General features: G+C 36.4%; 1 protein-coding gene and 1 non-coding gene across 2 annotated transcripts in view; both read right to left on the bottom strand.

Moving 5' to 3' along the window:
- Positions 1 to 20,608, bottom strand: part of LOC101744567 (neuroligin-1) — a 69,817-nt gene that overhangs the window by 6,077 nt on the left and 43,132 nt on the right. Inside the window, exons 5-12 of the mRNA XM_021349961.3 lie at positions 16,578 to 16,736; positions 15,377 to 15,565; positions 13,333 to 13,418; positions 12,789 to 12,956; positions 10,923 to 11,043; positions 9,252 to 9,448; positions 3,025 to 3,147; positions 2,584 to 2,729 (exon numbers count right to left, since the gene is read on the bottom strand). Coding sequence (XP_021205636.1) covers positions 2,584 to 2,729; positions 3,025 to 3,147; positions 9,252 to 9,448; positions 10,923 to 11,043; positions 12,789 to 12,956; positions 13,333 to 13,418; positions 15,377 to 15,565; positions 16,578 to 16,736 — 1,189 coding nt within the window. The remainder of the gene's footprint in view (positions 1 to 2,583; positions 2,730 to 3,024; positions 3,148 to 9,251; positions 9,449 to 10,922; positions 11,044 to 12,788; positions 12,957 to 13,332; positions 13,419 to 15,376; positions 15,566 to 16,577; positions 16,737 to 20,608) is intronic.
- Positions 17,532 to 17,620, bottom strand: Mir932 (microRNA mir-932). Its single transcript, NR_107274.1, has one exon. It is a non-coding gene; the product is annotated as a microRNA mir-932 (primary transcript).

Genomic DNA, 20,608 nt, shown 5'->3' with positions numbered 1-20,608 from the left:
CGTTAGTCTGATCCAAATACATCACAAACCACTGCGCCTAATACGCATCTGGTTACTATCAAAAAATTTGCTACCTGCTGTACGATTTAAACTGCGGCATAGTCGGACTCGATTTGAATACGTCAAGAATTATACCCTAATGGGTATAATGGTTAACTTTTGTCGGCCATTAGGCCATAGGCGTCTAAAGTTAGGACCGTCCTTTAAATAAATGGACGTATTACATACATCTAGCAACAGATAGAACAAAACATGCCATGATTTATCCAATTATTAAAAGCAATGTAAATCTATATATATAAAAATGAATTGCTGTTCGTTAGTCTCGCTAAAACTCGAGAACGGCTGGATCGATTTGGCTAATTTTTATCTTGAATTATTTGTGGAAGTCCAGAGAAGGTTTAAAAGGTAGATAAATATGACAAAGCTCGGAATTAAATAAAAATTACAATTTTGTTTTTGCTTTGATGTGTAACCCATTGGACGGATTCCTTTTGTTTGTTTTAAGTTTATTTTATACAAAAGCTTAGGTCTTTTATTTATCGATTGAGGCACTACGAAGTTTGCCGGGTCAGCTAGTCTAAAATACAATAGTGATCCAAAATAAAAACGTTCCAGAGAAGGTCTTTAGCACTTTACAGTCACACTTCAAACCAATTTCAAACTTACTCTTGAATTGCTTAAATAATATTTTAGGCCAGGGGTGAGCAACCTTTTTAATCAATGGGCCAATTTAAATGTTTTTTTTGGCGGGCCGCACATAGATTAGCTCTTAATAATAATTTACGAAACTTTATTTATTTATTAAAAACAAACAAGAAAAGAACAGAAAAACGAAATGATGGGAGAAAGTCGATAAAATAAATTCAATTTCAGAAATACTTGGCGGGCCGTAAGCGGCCCTCGGGTCGGGTGTTGCTCATCCTTGTTTTTAACGATTGCGAATTCGACCTCATTTCTGAAATCTTGAGACAATGGCAGTGACACGATATCCTATTCTCTGAATACCAGTTGAATCGCCTACCCACTACCGCTGATATTACTGCAGACTTACTACCCACCGACGTTAACTGCTGGACAAAGGCCTTCCTCTAAGGAGGCGTACGTTGACCAGTTCTATTCTCATGACCTTCAACAGATCTTCGAGTCACCTTATGGAAAGTTTACACCCCTACGTCTTTCCGTCGCCATTCAAGGGTTTTATGGCCCAAGTAGCCACCTACGAGTAATATCCCAGCTGTCATTTCAACCTCGCAATCCTTCGCGCTATATCGGTCAATTTATCAAAGCACTGCTCTTGCTAGGGCAAATGTTAGCCAATTATTTCATACTGAGCCCCATGAGCTCGCCTGCCAGTCATGATGGTATATCCCCTCGAGGCTACTGGCAGAGAACTACGCAAAACAGTCGGTTATTATATTTCTCCTGAGAATCCCTTTATTCTTGATTCGAATTCCATTGGTAATAGACCAAACTAATATACAATCAAAGCACCCAAGCAATATGCTATGTTCAACAACTGCCTACCGTAGTAACCAGAAAGACAAATCACATTAATAGAACATTACGTTTGAGTGAGCTTGTTCGATTAGTGAATTCGACTCGGAATTCCCGGGCACGACCGCAAATATCTACTTCAATGTACTTTACTTAACATATGCAAATAGACTACTGACAACTTTAGAATACAACACCGACATTTGAAATCAGACTTAAATAAGTGTTAGGATTAATGATTGAAATCGTATAAATACTACATAATTTAGAAAAAAAAACGACAATGAAATTTCTTTATTATTTATTATATTTAAGGTTTGCAAAAATTTAATAACGACTAGCTGAACCCGTCCGCTTCGCTGGGCATTTAAAATTAACATTATTATTTCTCACCCCCACAAAGATTCTCATCATTAACGGCTCCGCAAATGGTGTAGGGAGTCCAACACTCATATAAATATTAGCCTATCCATTAAGTACACGTATTTTCTACGTGAATACCAAGTTTCAAGTCAATCGGATGCACGGTTCAGTAGTTATAACGGAACATCCGTAAAAACCACTGTAGATTTATATATTAAGTATAGATGACAAACATTGCTAAATTATAAATTATAATAGCTTACTTACAATAATCTATGTTGCGTTAAAATTATTATTATTATTATTGTTTTCTTGATCAAACGGGTGAACGAATTCACGGGCTACCTGCTACTGAGAGCCTATGCCTATAGTTGCATGTTTTGCAACATGAATGCCCTCACCCATTTTGAAACTTGAGCTCTTTCAGGATATTGGACCAAAATAAAAATAAATTTAACTTTTAACGGTAGGCAGCGGTTTGGCTCTGCCCTTGGCATGGCTGAAGTCCATGGGCGACGGGGACCACTTACCAACAGGTGGGCCGTATCCTCGTCTGCCTATAAGGATAATTAAAAAATAATACTTAAAATGTGTGCAAACTATTAAGTAAATCGGACATCGAGAAGTCCTTAAAAAGGGTTCCGAAGGTGTCCATTACATAAATGGACACAGGTCAAGTTAATAAAACCGTGTTAAAAAAGTGACGGTCCGAAATCAACTTACCCATATTTGACGAAGTTCGCGATGTAGTGCAAACAAAGTTTGGATACTTTTTGCTCCTGTTGCGTATAGTTCCGCTGGTTATGCATTTGTGATAGCGGCACTCCAAGATAGTAAGGTAACTCTTCCCCGTGAACTGAACCTGGTCTCTGTAGTTCCAGAAACATTTATATTAGAACTTAGATTTGTAAAACAATTTTGAGATTTTTTTTATTTTTAGCTAACATATTTATTATTTTCCGTCCTATTCGCTGGTATCTTGAGGAGCTATTTGAGTTACTCACGCACTGATACGTGAGGGTCTTATCATTAAACATGTACATACAATTTAAAAAAATGAATCTTCACTAGACATACAGCTCTGAACTCTTTCAGGTTGGATTGTATAGATTTTTAAATTACGTATTTTTCGAATACATTATGTTAAATTGTGGATAATCTTACTTGTGGATAGTCCTTATCTTGAGAGAGATGGTGAAAATGCGTGAAGTAAGTGACGCCACCGCGTAACGCGTGGAGATATCCGAGCCTGATCAAAGGCGCCGCTGTCCGGCCGTCACTGAGCACCTGTGGACAACTCCTTATATTTCACTTATATGTCACAAGCGTGTTCCCTTTGTTGCATATATTAATAGTAGAGAATTATATTAATAGTATATTAAGAGTATTAAGCGGTAGGCAGCGGCTTGGCTCTGCTCCTGGCATTCCTGAAGTCCATGGGCGACGGTAACCACTCACCATCAGGTAGACCGTGTGCTCGTCTGCCTACAAGAGCAATAAAAACAAAGAAGACAAATACACAAAAAATAACTGAAGCAATTATACCAGAAAGTAGCCCTGACTGCACCAAAAATCGCATTGAAATATCAATAGAAAAAAAAAATGAATAATAGAAAAGATATTAGAGATGGGACGTTTAAATTACATACAAGTAAGATTTATTTATTTGCTTGTCCCCAGCTTTTCTAAAATTCAAGTTATATTCATTTGGCTGGTGGATGCAGATTCAACTAAATGATATTTTTGCAAGTTATATTTATAGATTAAAATCAATTAATATTCTTCATTTATATTATATAATATTCTTAATTTTCATGAATACCAAAATAATATGTCACCACTCCCACAGTTGAGGGTAATTATGACACCTCATGTGTTGAAATCTCACAAAAGGCTTAGGTTGTCGAGAATATCAAAGAATAAAAAAAACATATTATTATTCACATTAATACATATGTATGAACGTTCGACAAACACTAGGAAAATTATTGGAGAAAAATCAACTAGCTAATATTTTATTAAAATATTCAATAAATTTAAATTTTTGTATTTTACAGCTATAACTAAAAGATACCTAAATGTAATTTTGTGTTCGTATTATTATATAAAAATACAACTTGATTCTAAGTCAACCATTAATTTTTTTGCATTACACTTGTCAGTTCTAATAACACTAGGTATAAGATGAACGAATAAATATAGATATGCCTAACAGATGGGAGATAGGATTCACGTAGTGATGCCTACAGATTCCCGTTAACGTTTAATACATTCTCCTGTAAGCATTTAATATCCCATTGTAATAGTACTCGTATTATTGTTCGTATTTCGTACAACGTCGACTAGACTTCGGTAACAGAGCGCTATCGTTATCGTAACAACAATCGCAGTGCCCTTATTTCTGTCTGAGTGACAAGAGTATTTTCCAATAAAGCGATTCAATGAGCCCATCGCGTATTCAATGTGCGCCGGCGTCATTAACTTCCTTTGTGCGCGTTACGAACCTCGGCGAGTAACGAAAACCACTTGAGGCTTAAATTGAGATCGCCCAATACAGAGGCGAAGCGACGCGACGCTTGCTTTACAAAGTAAAAGCAAACTTTAATAGCTAAATATCTGACAATGTAAATCTATTGAACCAGAATCTGAATAGCATGAAGTAAAATGCAGTAGCGCACTAACGAAATACAGTATAAAACATATAGGTAAACATTTAAATTTGCAGTATCATACCGTTATCTCGGTACATAGATATTGAAAAAGCAAAGGTTAATGAAAATCAAAGATAATTCGTAAAAAAACATGTGTCGTTTTATACTGAATGCTATTTCAAGACAGCACAAGGCAAAAATGAAGCAATAATAACAGATTAAATATGAATTTTTAATTATTAATTATTGTATTTAATTATTATAGCACGCCTTTGTTAATTTGCGATGTATCTACAGGTATACATATATATACATCTGTTGAACGGAATCTATGAACGTGATTTTCACCCCTTCAAAATGTTGGATGATTTGAAATTTGGCACACTTAACAAGAACCGATGACAATGCAATAATAAAAAAATTCTTAATAAATTATTATTATTTAAACAATGTAAATACATGTTCAATTATTTTTAGAATTAACGGTAAAACACGGTAGTGTATTTGGCCACGCACTAAGACGCGTACGTATCTGCTACCTTCCTTGGATATGATAGCCGTTTCTCAGACTCCTTCTTCGGAATCTAACCTTAATTTTCCCTTTAATCGAGTAGAAAAACTCGATAGCTCCAATTTTCTGGGAAAGTCTCATATAAAGGTGAAGGATTGAATGAAATGGTTCGATTACGAAATAAATTATAGGACGACACAAAATTATAGAGTAGTGCTCTCCAGGCCCCGTAAAGCAATAAGGTCTGGAATTTATCGAACATCATCCCAGATCCAGCCTTCGGTTCCTAGAGACTACAAAGGCTACCACATCATCCCAGATCCAGCCTTCGGATCCTAGAGACTACAAAGACTACCACATCATCCCAGAACCAGCCTTCGGTTCCTAGAGACTACAAAGGCTACCCCTGGGCGCGGAAGATGAGCAGACTCGTTAAAGTTTTTCCCCCAGGCCACGACAAAGTATCTTCCGCATAGCAATCCAGGCCCAAGAAAAAATCGCAAAGGACACTCCGCAGAACCCAGTCGTAGCCGATGTTCCACAGGAAAGGGCCGAAGACCAACCCTTGAGGAACACCGTGCTTGACGTGGAAGCGGAGCATTGCCCCATCGTGCTCGGTGCAAATGACTGACCTGTCCTCGAGATATGACCCGATCGACGGGGTACGCGGGAAGACGAGATAGTCTCGTGCCCCTGCGATTACCAACCAGGGCAGGGTCTTCAACAAGTCAGCCATGTCCAGGGACACGCAATGCAATAGACTCTACACTGTGAATTCTACATTTCGATACCATGTCTCAAAGACTCCACGATCTGCAAGCGAAGTAAATTGTCCCTTCGTAACAAGGTGACGCTCGACAAAACCTACGTATGTCCGATCATGAGTTACACAAATGTAATGTAAGGAAATGTAATGCTCACGCGGCCCGCACATACATAAACTTTCCAGGTTATCAAATCCCGTTGTTGCAGGATAGCCGTTGCAACATCGTGGAATGTGAGGAATGTAGATCTTCGATTTTCAATCGAATGATCTCGATCATCGAGCTATTTCCAGTAAAGCATCAGAACACTTCTTCGAAAAAGCAACGCGGCACCCTCCTAATGTGGCCACCTCTAATTAAATACCTGACCCAGACGAGGGGGCAACCCGAAGTTGCCGTCACCCTAAACATGTCCTATCGGATCCTCTCCATACACTCTCGGTGCTTTTGGACCCTCCACGCAACAGTACTTGTAAGAATTCGACGTACAACGACTTAGCCCATTGACTTGTGCCCACCGAGTTTGTCGTCGGATTTTCTAAAGGAGTCGCTATTCCGTTGTGGTGGTAGATTCAACGTCATGCTCATCACAATTATGATGTATTGTTTATTCTGGAACCTGATTTCACTCTGAAACTCATACCTGACGATTGTCGATAGATCATAGATTATTCTGGTACGACTTACAAACAGGAATGTAGGTCAAATCGGCATTACATTCCAAACGCCTAAAATATATTCTAGACAGATATAAATACTTAAAGTTGACCTGTTTTATATTTGAGAGCTTCACTAACAAGCGATCGGAATTTAGATTGAACTAAGTGATTGTGTTCAAATATTTGAACGAAAAATCGTCTTCCAATTCGTCGGTAGGCAGCGGCTTGTCTCTGTCCCTGGCATTGCTGAAGTCCATGGGCGACGGTAACCACTCACCATCAGGTTGGGCCGTATGCTCGTCTGCGTACAAGGGCAGTAAAAAGAAAAAAAAACACTTGATCAAGATTTATTTATAATAAATAAATTGTGCAATTTGTTTAATAAGTTCACTCAGACAGACGATCCTACAACAACTAAGCTTTTAAGTAGATTTAATTATGCTTGCGACATACGAAAATACTCGATTTAATTTTGACTCTGATTATTATACATAGTTGCTCCTTTTTTTTATTAGTCACAAAAAAAAACAATATGTTTTTATACATTCAAAGACATGCTTTTATTATTTCAAAATTAAAATATTTTTAATCTTTTATATATATTTTATATCTCTTTATATATCTTTTATACTATTTGTAATCTTTTATTTTGTATGGAAACTTTTTGTAATAAAAATAAATTTAAAATGTACAAAAGCGACCTTAATTACATTTCACTCATGTTCATTCAGTAGCTCTCTTCTAGTGTAAAATCTATCAACAGTAGGATTAGTATAATACAATCAAAATAGTCTACAACATAACAAAGATAACTATGTGTTTTCTTTTAGTTTAAAGAGTGGCGTTTAATCTCATGTTTTTAAAAGATCTAACATTACTGGTGGTAGGACCTCTTGTGAATCCGCGCGGGTAGATATCACCACCCTGCCTATTTCTGCCTTGAAGCAGTAATGCGTTTCGGTTTGCAGGATGGGGCAGCCGTTGTAACTATACTTGAGACCTTAGAGCGTATATCTAAAGGTGGGTGGCGCATTTACGTTGTAGATGTCTATGAGCTCCAGTAACTACTTAACACCAGGTGGGCTGTGAGCTCGTCCACCCATCTAAGCAATAAATAAATAAAAAATTAATGTTTGTGACTGTTCATAGTTTACAAATGGCTGAAAATATAAAATATTTTACGTTGATGTTCCTCTTTGTATTCGCTCTGTAATAAACAGTCTGTATCATTTAGGTATCGCCATCGAGCCCAGAAGTGGTACTTCGGAAAAATATAGTACGCCAATACTTTCTCTGTGGAATGTACTACATAATTTTACAAAGACATGAAATACAGTATTCCCTTTTTTCAATTTCTGTTCATACCACAGTCGCCAGCGTCGAGTTATATAATTTTCAATTACTATTATGTATAATTGTAATATTGTAATATCTGTATAATTATATAAACATTGTAATATATATAAATTAAATGGAGACAAATAATTGATTTATCTGAAATTGTAATCAATTGGAATAAAATTGAATGAAATGAAATGATGATATTATTTAAATTCGATGAGGACCCAATGGAAAGCATTACACCGTTGCACTTTTAGACTACTTTCAACCAAAATTCCCTGCTCGTTTCAAATACTTTGCCTCAGAATTGCTCATCTCATGGTTTTTATTGTAGAACTCGTAAAATTTACAATTTGCATTTCCATAGTATTACAAAGAATATCGTAAAATATTGTTTATTGCTGACGTAGTTTGGTGCGGAAGAAAATCTTCAAAAACAAAACAGTGAAAAGTAATATAATTTTCGTGATTGATTTATTATTTATTCAGTTTCTTAACGGATTCAACTTTTACGTAAGACAAAAAACAAAGTGCTCGTAATAAAATAAAATATAATGTCTTTCTCAATTTACAAACCCTTTTATAAAACAAAAGTAACAAAAGAAAATTACACGGGAGAACGACACAAAGGCTAAAGGTGAATAATAATAAAATAAAGCAGTTTGAAAAGAGCTTGTATACAAGTATTTTGTTATGAACTTTACTTAACAAATGAAATAAATAGAAGCTTTATAATTATATGAATGTTATTATAAGTTAACAATAAACACAACGTGCTTCTGAATGAATAAATCATGCGTTTTCTGGTATAGTGATTGCCTTGATTTAAAACATGATTTTATAACTTCCTCGTGGAAATCTTAAAAAAAAAGGGTACATACCTCAGAATGGAAAGGACGATATACATAGTGGCAATAGCGATATGATTATATATATTTAAGTACACTGGACGTCTCACCTCAAAAAAGATCACTACTAACTAAGCTTTTTGGAGTTTACTCCTTTAGAATCGATTTACATATATAGGCCCGGGGTATGAAAATTATGGGGACCAAAATCGTACTAGCATGTCACACGAAATGCGTTATGCGCCTGATTGCGCATGTCACACGAAATGCGTTATCGCAGGTGACGCCGGGCTGCTGCGCCGGCAGTCCGCCACAAAGCCTCGTACTGATCGCGCGTTTCTCTCATTATTGTATTTTCATATATTTGTTAGTCGTTTGTTTTGTGTCTCGTTAATTTGTTAATAATCTGTAGTGTATCGTGTTGTCGTAATATAGAACTATTTCTCGTATTGTTTCGTTTAATTTTTTATATCCAGTAAACTCCAGTCGTGCGTCGGAGCGGACACACACACTTTTTTTTTTTTTAACGCTGGGGAATCCATTTACGGATACCCGGTCGAGGGGAGTTACTACTAACTAACCTAGAAAAAGAAATAAATTAACATTTTATTACAAACCTCTAGAGTTGCATCCCGAACGCTAAGTGGATTCTGCACAGGCTTGTCCCAATCGGTGTATTCATTTTTCAACGTTGAGTATATTTCGTTTAGGTGGTAGTAATAGGCGTTCCTTACGAATGTGCGAAGTATGCGATCTCGTCTGCTTTCATTGAAACCAAACTCTAAGTCTTGCGCGCTGAATTCCAAATACGACTCTAGAACAACAACATTTATTAGTATTTCAATAAAATAAAATTCAATCTATACTAATATTATAAAGAGGAAAGATTTGTTTGTTTGTTTGTATTGAATAGGCTCCGAAACTACTGAGCCGATTTAAAAAATATTTCACTGTTGGAAAGCTACGCTATCCCCGGGTGGCGTAGGCTATATTTATTATATTTTAAAAAAAATTAGAAATCCTTTTTTTTTATTGCTTAGATGGATGGACGAGCTCACAGCCCACCTGGTGTTAAGTGGTTACTGGAGCCCATAGACATCTACAACGTAAATGCGCCACCCACCTCGAGATATAAGTTCTAAGGTCTCAGTATAGTTACAACGGCTACCCCACCCTTCGAACCGAAACGCATTACTGCTTCACGGTGGAAATAGGCGTTACTGAAACTCCCCTAATGTAACCCAATGTGTAAAAAAATACTTAAAATTCTTTACATTGCGTGCGCTACTTCCCAAGCGAAGCCGGGGCGGGCCGCTAGTATTATATATTTTTTTCAACGTATTCGCAACCGCAACCGAACCATTGAAATCGACACGAATTCGTTGAGTTTTAATAAATATCAAGGCGCTCTTTATTATTCGTCGATATTCTTTGAACACCTCCCTCAAAGGACTCTTACTTATCGACAAGAACGTAAAGTAACAGAAAAAGATAATAAAAATTGAACCGTGAAAACGGGAATTATTACCAGAGAAACTGAGCTGTTCGGAAGCGAAAATTTCAATTATTAAAAATGCGTTCATAAAGTTTTAATGGGATCACAAGAGCGAAAGTGTCTCACAGTTTTAATGACTATATCGCATTATTTAATGACCATCAGAATTATTCAGAAAGACACCTCGTGATATAACTTGCGATACATAAACATTTCCACCAATTACATAATTTCATCAGTTTTAAAAATAAGCTTTATTTATAAACACCCAATATATAGTTTTTCTAAAACATTTCAATTGTTCACTTTTCAATAAAAAAGGCGTAACTACATATTTTTAGGTTTCACTCTTTTTTTTGTCTGTTTCGATCATATTTCAAGGAAAAGACGAAATAGGCTGCAAATATTCCTTCCTACATTTATCAAATGTCTCGGTACTAACGCGGAAAATAACAAAAAAAACTTTCAAGGTCACATCGTCTGTGTACATTTCGGAAAACAGACGTATTTGAGATAAGGCGGATGTTAAGTTATAAACGGATTACCTAAAATATCTTATTGAAAAGAGTGGTTTCTCCGGTAGCTAGGTGTCTCGAGATAACAAAAAAATTCTTCAGTTATTCTTCACTTATCTTATCTTTCTTTCTTCTATCAATAACTTGTTTTACTAGACAACTAAAACGTTTGAAAAACCAATAGGAAAGACCTGAGCTCTCAGAGCGTTTGTATTCCTCTTGTAACAATGTCTAGGGCGCTTGACTTCTGCTCATTTATGTTAAAAAGGTCTACTTACCAGTGGTCGTGAGTCCAAATAGTAATTCTCTGTGTGAGAAGTCAGCGAGCTCGTAACCCGCAGCGTTGGCGACTGCAGCGGCGCCTGCCCCTAGTCTTGTGCTGTCAGAAGGAGGCGGTGCCTACACCAACAACACATTTCTATTTAACACTAGCTGACCCAGCAGACTTCGTAGTGCCTCAATCGATAAATAAAATACCTAATTTTTTGTATAAAATAAACTTAAAACAAATAAAAGGAATCCGTCCGACGGGGGTCACATCAAAGGAAAAACAAAATTTTTATTTAATTCCGAGCAATTTTTATAATTATTCAGCTTTTAAACCTTCTCTGGACTTCCACAAATTCGAGACCAAAATTAGCTAAGTCGGTCCAGCCGTTCTCGAGTTTTAGCGAGACTAACGAACAGCAATTCATTTTTATATATATAGATTTATATTATAGACCGCTCAGAAATTATATAATCCAATTATTCTACTACTTTTCAGTCAAAACTACTTTACACGGGTAATGAGTTACTAGTTCCGTTAAATTAGATTACTGATGAGCTATTTCCAAAAAGTTTGTTTAAAGGTGGGTAATAAATTTTTAGCACAGAAAAAAGTTACAGGACATCTAGATTTCTTTTATCACTTAGATGGGTGGCCGAACTCACAGCCCACCTGGTGTTAAGTGGTTACTGGAGCCCATAGACATCTACAACGTAAATGCGCCACCCACCTTGAGATACAAGTTCTAAAGTCTCAGTATAGTTACAACGGCTGCCCCACCCTTCAAATCGAAACGCATTACTGCTTCAAGGCAGAAATAGTCAGAGCGGTGGTACCTACCCATGCGGACTCACAAGAGGTCCTACCACCAGTATACAACTTGGAGTGACTGCTGTCAATACAATTGTTTAATGTAGTGGAAGTCTCACTATCTTACTTTTCTACCTAAAACCCTACCTACCGACCTAAAGTGCTTGTTTCTGACACATAGTAATTATTCATTCTAATTCGAAAGCCCTGAAACGCATTATGTATATTTCAATCCGACGATACTGAATTTCTTTATTTTTCATGAATAATTCCCAAAAATAAACCACCTACTTGTGGTTATAGCGCTTCATTTAGTGCAAGTAATTACACGCAGGGAAAACCGACATTACAAGCTAAACGTTCGCAGTTGTTACATATACAATCGTGCCGCTCAAATAACAGTTACATACACATGTACAATTACTGTAAAATATTGTTTGAAGTTTAGTTAAGTGAAGCCTCGAAGTATTATATTGTTTTTATTGCTTACTAGCTGACCCGACAGACTTCGTAGTGCCTCAAACGATAAATTAAAGACATAAACTATTGTATAAAATAAACTTAAAACAAACAACAGGAATTCGTCTGACAGGGGACACATCAAAGGGAAAACAAAATTGTAGTTTTTATTTAATTCCGATCATTTTCATATTTATCTACCTTTTAAACCTTCTCTGGACTTCCGCAAATAATTCAAGACCAAAATTAGCCAAATCGGTCCAGCCGTTCTCGAGTTTTAGCGAGACTAACGAACAGCAATTCATTTATATATATATATATATATATATATAGATTATTTTAGTATTATTAAATGTCTCGCTTCGCTTCGAAAACTGTAATTTATTATTAATTTCTCCACTATTTAATGGATGTTATTATACATATAAACCTTCCTCTTCAATCACTCTATCTATTAAAAAAACCGCATCAAAATCCGTTGCGTAGTTTTAAAGATTTAAACATACATAGGGATATAGGGACAGAGAAAGCGACTTTGTTTTATACTATGTAGTGATATTATGAATTATTAAAGTATTTATATTATTCGTAAAGAATTAGTACTCACCGATGTTGGATTCACAATAACAGTGCCATCGACGAAGGGCGCGAATCCAGGCAGGAACCTTGGGGGGTCGAGCTTAACAGCTAGAAGCTCAGAGAGCGGCTTGTTTCGCAAGCACGGTGCCAAGTCATCCTCCAATAAGTCTCCGTGACACCCGGTCTGTTCCGCCACCTAATATGTTATATGTAACATTATTAACAAATACGTTATTATTTTGGTTTATAACTCTGATTTATATTTTTACTGGTGGTAGAACCTCTTGGGAGACCGCGCGTCTAGGTACCACCACCCTGCCTATTTCTGCCGTGAAGCAGTAATGCGTTTCGGTTTGAAGGATGGGGCAGCCGTTGTTATACTTGAGACCTTAGAACTTATAACTCAAGGTGGGTGGTGTATTTACGTTGCAGATGTCTATGGTCTCGAGTAACCACTTAACACCAGGTGGGCTGTGAGCTCGTCCACCCATCTAAGCAATAAAAAAGAAAAGTTATTATTCGATACGATGATGAAAAATACAACTTAATATTATTTACACACGTTTGTATACCTTTCTTTTTATCGTCAGCGGCTCTCTCTGCAACGCCCACGAGCTGAGCCCCGACCCGCTTAACAAGATAACTCGCTTCAATAGTTCTGAAACAGATAACCTAATTTAATTTTGTCATTTTGAACGAGCATCTACGAAACGAATTCTTTTCAAAGAAAAACCATTTTCATTTAATCCCAAGCTTCTAAACTGGGAAATTTAAAATATGAAACGATCCTGACCGTTTTCATGAATTTTTTTTTTTATTCTCCGAGAAAGCTTTCCTCTTGTGCATGTCTGATGTGACCCCTTTAATCGTATTAAGTGATGAAGGATCTAAACGGGATGGTGACACGGAATAATGAAATCTGCCGTGGGTTCTTGTAATTACGCACAATACCCGGTCCCCACTTTATATACCTGAGAGGATCGTGTTGGGCTCGAATACGATATCCGTTCGAGTTTACGATCAAGATTAATTAAAACAGTTGTGAATTCTAAACTAGACAGCGTACCTATGAGATTTAATAAACTAGATACAACATATCTATATATATAAAAAGGAATTGCTGTTCGTTAGTCTCGCTAAAACTCGAGAACGGCTGGACCGATTTGGCTAATTTTGATCTTGAATTATTTCTGGAAGTCCAGGGAAGGTTTAACAGGTAGATAAATATGAAAATGCTCGGAATAAAATAAAAATAACAATTTTGTTTTTCCTTTGATGTGTCCCCCGTCGGACGGATTCCTTTTGTTTGATTTAAGTTTATTTTATACAAAAGTCTAGGTCCTTTATTTATCGATTGAGGCACTACGAAGTCTGCCGGGTCAGCTAGTCGTATATAAATATCAGTAAAATCGAAATCATGTTCTTACAAAATCCAGTTGATCCCACAAACGTGTAGCGTGTGCATCGCATGTTAGATAGTCTGTTCATACACGCTATTTTTCAGTATCGCGGCTTCAAAGGAAAGGTGATTTATACGATAAAATAAAAATTTAATCTAAAACTGAACAAAAACCGCTTTGGGGTTTAACTCTCGGATTAATTTTATACTAGAGCTTTTTATTTGAAATGGTAGATGAATTTACGGCTAAACTAATATTCAGCGAATATCAGAACTCTTACATTTCTGGAAAAGAATACCACTAGCCCACATCTATACCTATCGAACTCACAATAGCATTATAATTATGGTTGCCTCACATCTTAAACCAGAATGCAAATCTGCTACGCCCATAAAATACGTAGGCAAGCTATACCTAGCTGTTCGAACTCACACCAAGCTTTAGCACCAGTAGCTGTAGCTGTTTTTTTGTGTTTTATTATGTTTGCCTATGTTGCAATATTCCGCTGTTATTATTTTTATCGTTTGAGGCGTTACGTTACGAAATACATTAAATATTCAGAAAAGTTATATCGATCCATAAATCGAAGTACAGATTGTCTGTGAACATACTGGGTATCTTCTCCATTAAACCACAGAAGCTTCTTTAAACAAACTAGTCTAAGACTAAAACTAGTCTTAATATTTATATGGAACATGACTTAGAGATTGAAAGAATAGACTATTATCGATTTGACTTTAGGCATAAACTAGCTGTACCCGTCCGCTTCGCTGGGCATTTAAAATTAACGTTATTATTTCTCACCCCCACAAAGATTCTCATCATTAACACCTCCGCAACTGGCGTAGGAAGTCCAACACTCATAAAAATATCAGCCTATCCATTAAGTACATGTATTTCCTACATGGATGCCAAGTTTCTGGTCAATCGGATGCATGGTTCAGTAGTTGGAACATCCGTAAAAACCACTGTAGATTTATATATTAGTATAGATACATACTTTTGCTTAGGTAAAATGAATGCCAGTGATGTGAACAATAAATCGCATTCATTCGTAAACCAATGAAAAATTTATTATCTATGAGTGATCCAAATGATTCTTAGTGATTTATTTATTTTTATTCTTATTATTATTCTTACAAGCAAATAAATTAAATTTAGTTTTTGTTAAAAAGTGAGCAAGTTCGAAGATGTGATCTAATAAAAAAGCACCTACCCCGAGCAACAGGTGAAACTGCGAGAAAGTTGGCCAGGGCGGCTCCAGTTCCGTGACCCATAAGCGTAACCCTTTCGGGATCACCTCCGAAGGCGGGCAGATTTTCCCGGAGCCAGTGCAGTCCCGCCACAAGGTCCATCAGCCCAAAGTTACCCTGCGCCGAACCTTTAGCACCAGTCTTTAAAAAACCTACAAGACAAGCCAAACATACATTTATGTAGACTACCTGATTAGCAGAATGAAAAACTTTAAGGCATTTGTTTTATTATTAGCAAATCTAAAATTTACTATTTGTTTTTTATTTATTTATGGTAAGTAAAAAAGAAACTTTCTCCATGTATTGAATTGTCCTCAAGAGAACAGATTGCTACGAATAAAATAATGCATCATAAGATTCGACGTATAACCACCGGATATAATATATTTTACGATTCCCTTGTCCCTTTATTGCCACATAAATCGAAGAATAAAATTTTGTTCCCTATTTATTTTCACTGGAATGTGCCACAGCATCATGTCTATTAAATATTTAATAAATTATACTTTTGATATTTCAATTTTAGATTTTAGGCCTCTTTTTGTAGTTTGGCATTTAAAGAAACATACTTTAATTCCACGCCGAACTAAAAATTAATAATTATTTTACTTTGGTGAACCTAGTTTTTTATATTTTTTATTGCTTGGATGGGTGGATGCGTTCAGGGTCCACCTGGTATCCAGAGCCCGTAGACATCAACAACGTAAATGCCACCCACCTCGATATATGAGTTCTAAAATCTCAGTATTTACATTACAAAGGCTGCCTCAAGCCTTAAACCCAAATGCTTTACCGCTTTACGGCAGAAATAAGCAGGGTGGTGGTACCTACCCGTGAGGACTCACAAGACGTCCTACCATCGCTAAGGAACCTGTTCTTGATCAGAAAATTATGCCCAACAAATCATACAGTTATTGTATTGTCATCTGTCCTCGACAAGCACACAAATTTTCGAGTAGTCTTAGAATTCATAAAAATACATTGAAATACTCCATTACATTAGATAGATAAATACGAGTCAAGCTAATGAAGCCATATTAAAGCTCCGCTGAAGTTAGCCGGTAACTTCTGTACTAAATTATCTTCCAACAAGATGTTGTAAGCTGAGCATTATCTGAGGCGTCGATTTAAGCGTGGAGCCAAACGTTAATTGATTGAACTTACCCAGTACACCTAACCTAAAGTTGATAGTGACTACAACGATGTTGCCTTGCGCGGCTAGAGTTGTGCCGTCGTACGCGTTACCCGTGCTCCACTCATAAGACTCTCCGTGAACAAACACGAGACAAGGAAGCCCGCCACCGCCTCCGTCACCCTCGCCCCCTGCGTAATAAAAACACAATAAACATAACGTTTCAAACATTCGATAGAAAGTATTACGACCAACAAAAAAAATGCGGACCCGGATTATTTTTCTGATGAAAGACAATGAAAAAAGCTTTTACGTTTTCCGATTATTGCCGTAATTTGAAAAGGTAAACTGAAGATATGATGTGGGTCGTATTTATTTTAAATTCCTCTTTCCATATTAATCGGTATTATATCATGTACTAAATTCAAAAATTATCAGACGAGATAAACACTTTGTATATTATTTATATAAAACACCAAAAGTTGAGTTGTACATTTTCTCGGAAACAAGTATCCGAGAATTTCAGGCGATATAATAATATTCGTATCTATTAATTAGATTTTTTTTATTTTTTTTATTGACTTTGTAGGCAGACGAGCATACGGCCCACCTGATGATGAGTGGTTACCGTCGCCCATGGACTTCAGCAATGCCAAGGGCAGAGCCAAGCCGCTGCCTACCGCATATACATATGTACATACTAGTACAAAAATAAATCCTGTAAAGTCTTCGCCTCTCCAAATCTTCACCATTGATGCGAGCTTTTGTCATAGTATGAACTGTTGAACCCATAATCGTATGGCCTACTATCGCATGATATTATCACATATATACATTAATCCCTTATATTCCAAAAACTCTAAGGCACTGTACTATTTTTGAACATATTATCGGCAGTTTAGCTTCGTGAAAACTTGCTGATAGTGCTTCAGTACTAATCTAGTTCTTGAGTCCAGGTGATAAGATGATTGTGTAGAAGTTGTATTGTAGTTAAGGCATGCCTCAGCCTCACTCCCGCACTGCTTGCAGGTGGCAGCATGCACTGCAATGCACTACGGAATTGAAGCCTCAACACCCTCGCCGGAGTATGCGTTCTCGTTTCCCATTTACAAGTCTTGACTCGAATACTCAAGGTGTTTTCATTCCGTTTCTTCTTTTACATTCACGTAATTTTACGAGTAGGTACTTGGATTTATGTTAAACCTTTACTGTGAGTTTAACCAAATTCTTCCACGGAAATACTTCATTAATTTCGGTCGTAATTGAATACAAAATTCATGGTTGAAATAAATTGTTTCAACAAAAATCTACTATGAACCCACAACGAAATGCAGCTTGTAACGTGTTTTGTTTTCTTATAATTGAGTCGTCTATTATCAAAGGTGGCAATCTGTACATTTGGACAAAAAAATTATATTGATATGTCAATACAGATTTATTTGAATATAATCGTCTCCTTCAAAGAATACGGTTCAAAACCTGCATTAAATAAAGGTTAATAGTTAACCTGTTATTTATCTAAGATGTCGTTCCGAAGAGTTTTGTGACTGCCAATGGAATACAAAGTCAATAATTCGTTTTTCTGATTTACCAATCATTGTCCAAAAGTCAGATTGCCGCCTTTGATAATAGTCGACTCAATTGTAGTAAATAGAGTTTTAAGCAGACAATACAATGGAAACAATTATAATAGAAAACATGATTCATGACACTGAATACATCTCCATTTCTCAAAATTATAAAGTACCGCTGATGCCTCTGTTTAATGAAAAAGTAAAAATAACTAATCAATCCTTTAATTAATTTACGTATGTAAATACATATACACATATAACGTATCTTATAATAGATTAGGTGTAATATGATTGCTCCCGACACCAGTAATAACATCTCGATATTAGAAACATAAGGATATCCGTGATTTCAACTTTTCATGTCGCTTTAATTAAGTTAAAGTTTAATTAGAAGTTACGAAGCTGCGATCGGATCTACTGATTGAAAAAATGCTTTTATTATTTTTTTGGTTTCTATTAGATTTTTACGTAAATTTTTTCTCGTTGTTAGATTGAACATTATACATATTAAGATCAATTGTAAATATTATAATAATAAAATAATATATATTTTTAAATCAATACGAATTTGAAATAGTCCAGTTAAAAAGTTCATCAGAAAACATTATTCGTGGCATTTTAATAGTTCTGTGGCTTTAATATAAACTAGATATTCAAACATATTCTCTTTTCGCAGTAAAGTAATAAAATTCTATTCAAAATCTTAATTTACGTTATTTCCTTATATTGTATGATATATTTTAATCTTAATCATTCCGAACCATATGTTAACAATTTATAAGCAAGCTATCCTATTAAATAAACTTGGTATCGTCCTTACTACTCCTGTGGTACACATTGTCTGCCAGCGACGTACGAAACAGTTTTGACCAACTACCCACTTTCATACATAATTAATTACTTTCCAGAAGCTTCTATATCAAATGTATGGTTCTATAGTAGCATAAAGTGTATAATCTGAAATATCTACCTAAGTTTATAGAAACAACGGACGACTTAATCTAATGACAACTTTTTGAAATACGAATATTTGCTGATTTAGTTCCTATCTCTTGGTAACTTTGATTCGTTTTAATTACGGAGTTAGGTGAACGAGTCTACAGCGCACCTGGTTTTACTGGAGCCCACATTGAAACATAATGTATTGTATAATCGGCAATAATCGTATTAGTGATTGCCGTACGTTGGTATAATACTCAGAGAACGCTACTTCCCATGATCTAATTAATCCCTCAATCACCTTTTACGCCACCCACGAAAAGAAATGGTGTGGTGCTATCACACATCCGAATTTTCGAAATTAAATACGTTAAACGATGAATTTGCATTTATTTCACAGCTTTGTTTTATTTCATTTCAATCAACAAGTTCGGAGAAATATAGAGCGATCATTATCTATACTTCTATACTAATATTATAAAGCAGAAAGATTTGTTTGTTTGTATTTAATAGGCTCCGAAACTACTGAACCGATTTGAAAAATGCTTTCACTGTTTGGAAGCTACACTATTTCCGAATAACATAGGCTATAATCTTTTTTGAAAAAAAATAGGGATCCTTACTAAAACTCCATTAATGTAACCCAAGGTGTAAAGAAATTACCTAAAATATTCTTTACATCGCGTGCCCTGCGAAAACTATTGATGATAGAATAAAATAATGTACTACGACTTTGTAGACCACATTATTATTTACAAAAAGTGTCGTGACAATATGTTGACATAGACATATGTGTCTAAATTTTATATTTACGCCGCTATTTGGGTTTTTTTATTATTTAAAAAAATTAAACAACGTCAAATATCGTTGAAATTTTTGTTAAAGACCCGAGTGAAGCCGGAGCGGGCCGCTTGTATATTATAATTGAATTACAAACATTTTGAACTGGTAATTTGGAGTATCTACATAACGTAAAATTCTATTTCGTGCGAAAAATTTTACTCTTTCACCTCCACCGCTGCGTTGAACGACCGGCACACTACTCCAAACTGTAGTTTTACTATAAATGCTTTTTTTTTTTTTTTTTGTCAGGAGGAAATCGCCGGACTTCCGCCCTTCACTGGGGATGGAGGGCGGGGCATGTCGGAGTCGAACCGACTAAAACCTCCTGTCTCTCAACAACCAACGTCCAAACCTCGCATGAGACAAAACTCATGAAAAGGCAAAGGGGGGAAAGTGAAGCGTTTAGTGCGGAGCACATCTCTCTCATCACCCTCCCCCTCGGGACGCCGGACTGGCGGTCGTCGGCGCCACGACCACCAGCCCTCTCGGTCGGCAGGCTATCCGAAGCCCGCCTAGATGGCGCCGGTTAGAATGGTCTATCCTACGGAATACCCCGCTGGGTCAGAACCAGCGTGGGTTGAGGATAGCCGGCCTTCCATCACCCGGATGCTCATGCATAAAACGCGTGCAGAGCAGCTTGCACGTCGTCTTCTTAGGCCCCCTTCGCCGGTCCCCAGGCCGACATGTGAGGGGACCCGAAACACTTA

This window comes from Bombyx mori, chromosome 4, assembly GCF_030269925.1.
Source record: "Bombyx mori chromosome 4, ASM3026992v2".
Lineage (NCBI taxonomy): Eukaryota > Metazoa > Arthropoda > Insecta > Lepidoptera > Bombycidae > Bombyx > Bombyx mori.
Note: the sequence above shows the minus strand (reverse complement) of the source record. Positions and strands in the feature narration are given on the sequence as shown.